The sequence below is a fragment of the Platalea leucorodia genome (assembly GCF_965183815.1).
Source record: "Platalea leucorodia genome assembly, chromosome: 5".
Taxonomy (NCBI): domain Eukaryota; kingdom Metazoa; phylum Chordata; class Aves; order Pelecaniformes; family Threskiornithidae; genus Platalea; species Platalea leucorodia.
The window spans coordinates 72,660,653-72,666,652 of NC_138827.1; the positions used below are offsets into that span (position 1 = coordinate 72,660,653).

General features: G+C 46.4%; 1 protein-coding gene across 1 annotated transcript in view; it reads right to left on the reverse strand.

Moving 5' to 3' along the window:
- The window catches only part of CCNYL1 (cyclin Y like 1), a 34,844-nt gene extending 28,844 nt beyond the window's left edge, over positions 1–6,000 (reverse strand). Inside the window, exon 1 of the mRNA XM_082312328.1 lies at positions 5,695–6,000. Coding sequence (XP_082168454.1) covers positions 5,695–5,935 — 241 coding nt within the window. The 5' untranslated portion in view covers positions 5,936–6,000. The remainder of the gene's footprint in view (positions 1–5,694) is intronic.

Here is a 6,000-nt window from a genome sequence, read left to right on the forward strand (position 1 = left end):
CCCTGACAGGTAGGAGGGAAAAAAGCAAGGCTCCTAAAAAAGCCAGAAGAGGAAAGGATACTACAGGTAAATTACATGGAAACCCTAGTTAAAAAAAAAGCCAAGATGAAAACTAATTCAGTATCCTTAATTCCCTAAGTTTCATCAAAATCCTCAGGTTAGCCGTATATTTCATAGAATAGAATCACAGAATCATAGAACCATTTAGGTTGGAAAAGACCTTTAAGACAGAGTCCAGCCATAAACCTAACACCGCCAAGTCCACCACTAAACCATGTCCCTAAGTGCCACATCTACACATCTTTTAAATACCTCCAGGAATGGTGACCCAACCACTTCCCTGGGCAGCCTGTTCCAGTGCTTGACAATTTCCTTCCAATATTTCCCATTTGATGAAAATCTCCCTGTTATAATAGCTGTTATACTGGAAGTCTGAAGAAACACTCACCAAACCAATCAGCTTCCCTTCGTATGAGCTTCATGTATATATGTCCCATATCAACTATTCTTAAAAACCTAAGGCTTACATAAACTTGCTCACTACAGAAGTCTCCAAGATTTAGTGAAAAGGATAGAGGATTCCGTAGCTGTCAGCAGTACCCAAGCACAAGAACAGAAATACAGATACTATACTATGGCAATGATTTCCAATTCCCAAATTTGCAGATCAATTTCACCATTGTTTCTGATCGACTTATCAATTCAGTCATTTCCACTACAGGCAATTTACAGGTCATTTTGTAAAGGCCATGACATTAGGCATCTTAAGCCAACAACATGGAAGGTGTTTTAGGCTTGTAGAGAGTCAATTCTTTCACATTGGTCAAGATTACAAACTATTTGTAACTGCTACAAATACCTTTGTAACTAATTCCTAGTCAGTTATAGGAAAGAGATATCGAGAGTTCTGGGGAAAGGAGAGTGAGCGTAAGCTAGGTGAAAAACACGGCGAATACAAGGAAAAAAGGAGAGGGAACACCAGAACAGGGACCAGAGCATCAGTTGGTTTTCACCCCCAACTTCATATTTGTCTAACTAGACGACAGTATTTGTCAGCCTATGCAGCTACATATCTTCACATACAGAGGCACAAAACGCAACACGAGATGGTTAAGCCTTTCCTGTGCTGAAAACTGCTGGCATCAAAAAAGCTGACTCCTTGCATCAAAGTGTTCGGGTTGTTTTTTTTTTTTTTTTTTTAAATTTAACTTACTAAAATTTTAACCAGGATTTTAAAAAAACCAGGAAAAAACCCCTCCACCCACATGCTTGAAGTAAGCTGACATTATACAAGATAGGAACAAATGAACAGTATTTAGACCTTCTGCAAGGAGGTTTATAGACAAGCTGTTGATGAAATCACATCACAGACAATCAATATATTCAAGTGTCTGCTCCTCTTCAACACTGTTTAATAACTGTGGCATGCAGGCGACTTGAAGCTTTCCCCTTTCCGCATGGCAGAGCCCCTAGAGAGCCAGGGGGCTGCTGAAAAAAGAAAAGTAGGCCCAGAGGCGCTTGAAGAGTTATTCTAGGCACTAGTCTGTCTGAGCCTGTTCAGGTAAATCTCACTTACTTCATTCTCTATTAAATCTCCTCTTCAAAGTCCCCTTCCGTTTGTTTTCCCATCTAACCTCCGTGTGATGACCACATCCCACTGAGCACCTCTCCTGATCCCACTTGCTGTTCCCTCTCATCCCTGCTTGTCTTCTCCCTTGTCATTCTCCATCCCCCGCCCACCCCCCAGTTCTTCAGGTGAAGGTACCAGCTCGTTTTGTCCCACCAGTTCAGTAGGTCAACAGTCTTCCCCTTGGTTCATGTGAATCAGGCAAATCTCTGCTCAAACCCACTGAGCTCAGTAAACAGCAGTGGTGGAGGAAGATAACGTTTTCAAGTACAAATGAGAAAAGTCTGCCAAGCGAGGCCTTGTTCTAGTTTTATCCAAGGATCAAAGAATTTATGAAAAATTAGATCTATGTTTAAACACAGGGATCTGGCAAGAAAGTGTCAGCCATAAGAAGTTCTCCCCCAAATGACCAGAAAAAAATCACAGGAAAAAAGAAGCCCAAAAGAAAGATTAGCAGACACTCATTTGGGGGAAAAAAAAAAAACAACAAAAACCACAAAAACAACCCCCCCCCCCCCAAACAGTATCAGCACAGCCCAAATGGCATGTTAAGATCAAAGAGCTGCTATTTCTAAAACTAGAGAGGAAAGCCTTTTCGGTCAATTCAAACTGCTTCAGACTGTTGCTTGCACGCTGAAGAAAGGAACACTTAATGCTCAGGTGAACAGTCAACTAGCAGCTTTAGGTTCATTTTAGCTTTTGATACTTAAAATTAACAGTAGGCATGAACCTATTTGGAAGAAACTATCGTTTTCAAAGTTATGTTTATTCCTGTCTACTTAATACAACTTGGCTTAGCATATCAAACCACAAATGCAGGCTTATTTCTCATTCTGAAAGAGTGTGCACTGAACAGGTTATGGCTCAGGACCTTGAGAACGATAAAATACAAAGTCATCCTTTAAATTTTCTCTTAGCAGTGGATCTGACAATCCCTTCCCATTTGAATTAACTTTTGTTGAAACAGTACTCTTTGAATTTCACACTGTGTTTTATCTCCATCCCAGTTACCACTCCTTTTTTGTCTTACATAAATACCACCTCATAACCTCCCCATTTTAAGGAAGTGAGATTTTTCTTGTTTAATTCTGATCTGATACAGACAATCTAAGCAGTGCTGACTGGAAAGCAGTGCTTGTTAAGCAGTGTGCTGGGGAAGCTACAGAATAATCCTCATTTAAGAGCACAGATCTGTGAGGACGACATTCCACTTGCTATGAAAAAGCAAGACAAAACAATACAAAACAAAAAGTCCACAGCTCAGCTGGCAACTTCTGCATTCCTGATACAACCAAAACATTTAATTTTAGCAAAACAAGTGCAAAAGTATTAAGATGGACTTAAGAACAACAAACAACTTAAAGACAGAAATTTAAGGAATGAAGCATCTCCATCACATTTGGATGCTAGCTTTCTGATATATTTAGCTGTGTTCTTAGAAACTCCTAGAACTGAGCAGCACGGAACAAAAATAGCCAAGATGATCTTAACTTTTTTTTCCTGTAGCTTTCTCTCTTTCCCCCTGCCAAAGCATTCAAGAAAAGGCCAGTTTGTAGGTTCCCAGCCTTCTGTTATTGACAAAATTGGCGTCTTAGCTAACCTATTACAGTATACATTAAAAGAGTATAGAAGCAATAGTTATCCCTCAAACTGCTGGACTACTTACCACTACAGCAACAAACTAATGCTCCGTAGTAGTCAACAGCACAGAAACATGCAGGCTGCTTGCATGGTTTGGGTATGCTGACAGCTTTTATATCCAAGAGTTAAGAGGGATAAGCATAGCTATCTGGTATATATATGCAAGTGCTGCGTTTACAGATTTATTATTTTCATAGAAGGTCTTAAATTAAACAGATAACAGTATCACTTAAAATTTCAGTATAAGGTCTGTTTCATAACACTATTTCAGACTTCACAAATAATGCTTTGCATTTTGAAGTTAACTGCTTCAATCCTACCCTGGTAGTGCTTTATAACATTTAAAAATGAAGACAAGAAGTTTTACTTCTAATATTGACCATCCAGAATTGTATTTTCATAAAGATATCAAACTTTGATACTTTTTGCAGCCCTGAAGAGTTGTATCAATCAGAAAACTGCAGACAAATAGCACGTATCATTTGTAGCACATCTACTTCTGAGGCCATGCAACAGTGAACCACATAGCACTGTAAAAGTGATCTTTAAAATCATCTAAAAACGTATACTAGTTGCGCAGTTCTACTTTTAGGATTACCTCCTGCCTCAAGACTAAAGTTTTGATAGCCAGAAAAGTAAAATTTGTGATAGACAGCTACCATCTTAGTCTTGGACTATACTCTTTTATTCAGGTCTGCAAATTCAAAAAAAAAAAAATACTTCCCTACTTCAAGGCCAGTTCTGACATCCGGATGAATTCAAAATTAATAAAACTTAGCACTGCTGACAAGATCACACACTAAAGATACAAACAAATACAACCCTTATTCCTGAGCAGATTTATTTAGCTTAGGCATTTTTGCTTGGCTTATTAGAATCTTTAGAGAGTTTAGCTCCTCCTCCTTAACGACTACGGGAGAGTTGAAAGACTTCTGTAATATCTTCTCGCAAAAATAAAGTTTTATTTCTCCTAGACGGCAGATATAATTTCTCCTACTGCTGTACTGCACAGCTGTCTCAAAGGAGATCCAAGGGGCTGACTGTTCCATCTCATTTCTGTAACAGCTGCACCATATGGTGCTGTGCAGAACCATGCAAGTTTAATAATTCCATTTCTGAAGGTTTCCTCACACTCTTCTGCAGCCAGTTTCTCTCCGATAGCCAAAAATTTTTTCTTAAGCTCAAGATGAGTATGTAGGGCCACTGATAATTTTTACTGTCAGCATCGCACATTAAAGATGTCAGACAGGCTATCTTTTTTCAACTGAATGTATTTCATATAGGTGTGGTTATAATTATGAAAAGGAACAGCAAGACTCTTGTTAATTAAACTAAGTTTTCAATATCATAAGCTACTACACTGTGCTGTACGCTTAGGGCATCACGTGAGCATACAGACGGAGAGGAGCACCCCTAACCTGTTACGTGTTGTCTCGGTAACTCACTGCAGCACAAAGCTGCAAGCTCTTCCTAGGCATGCCTGGGAAGGAGACGCATTACGGAGCAAGTCTGCGTGGCACCAGTGCTCCAGGTACAACTGGAAGGAATCGGAACAGCAAACGCGTACTTTCCTATGAGCTCAAGGAACGCAAAGTGGGAACACCGGGAGCTACATGACAAGGAACCTCGGCGCAATGAGTCCACAGCTAGAATCGAGCGAGCACCCTGCATAGCTAGATGATAAATTACCCAGGACCAGCCACAATGATGTCATACGCACACAATCTTTGTAATTCCTAATTCCCTTATTCCCCACACACCCTCTTCCTTCCTCCTGTTCAACAGAGACTGGAAACGCAGCAGCTTTTGCGAACTGCCTGAACATTACGACCAAGTCACGGCTCCATGGTTAGGGAGAAACGGGCGGCCGGACTCCCACCTCGAAGGGGAGCACCCGGGGGCTCTGCCGCGACTCTTTCGGCTTCCCCCACCCCTCTCTGCAGCGGGCCGGGAGCGGCCGGCGGGGCAGCCAGGGGCCGCGGCACGGCGCTCCCCGGGCAGGGGCGGGGGGAACCGGCCGCTCGTACTTCGGGCAGAGGAGCCGGACCCGCGGCCGATGTCCCCCGCCCGGCGGCAGCAAGGCGCCGCGCCCGCGGGGAACCCCGGCGCTGTCAGCGCGGTGACAGCCGCGGGGAACTTTGCTTGGGGCGCGGCGCGGGGCCGGGCGGCGGCGGGCCGGGCCCCCCCGCCCCGAGGGGCCCGCCGGGCCGCCCGCCGCCCCCGCCGCCGGGACAAAGGGGGCGCGCCGCGGGAGGGGAAGCGCCGCGCCCCGGGCTGCCGGTGCCCCCGGGCACCCACCCGCGGCGGAGCGGGGCGGGGGCGCGGCGGGGACAGCCGCCGGCGGGGCGGGGATGCGGTGCCCGGCGCTCCCCGCCGCCCGCCCGCCCGCCGGGCCCCGCCGCTCGCCCCCCGCCGCCGCCGCTCACCATCCGGGAACTCCCGGTCGCTGATGTGCTGGAGGTGGGGGCCGCCGCCGCCGGGATCCGAGTCCCCCGACTCGGCCTCCGCCGATCCCGAGCCGCCGCCGCCGCCGCCCGCCGCCGCCTGGTACGCGTCCGCCCAGCGGTCGGGCCCCGGCGCTGCCCCGCCGCCGCCGCCGCCGCCGCGGGCCCGGCTGAGCTTGGGGCTGGCGTCCGGGGATACGCAGCAGGTGACGGTGTTGCCCATGGAGCTCGGAGCTCCCCCGCCGGGCCCCGGCTACGCGGCTCCCGGGCTGGGGCGGGGGCGGAGGG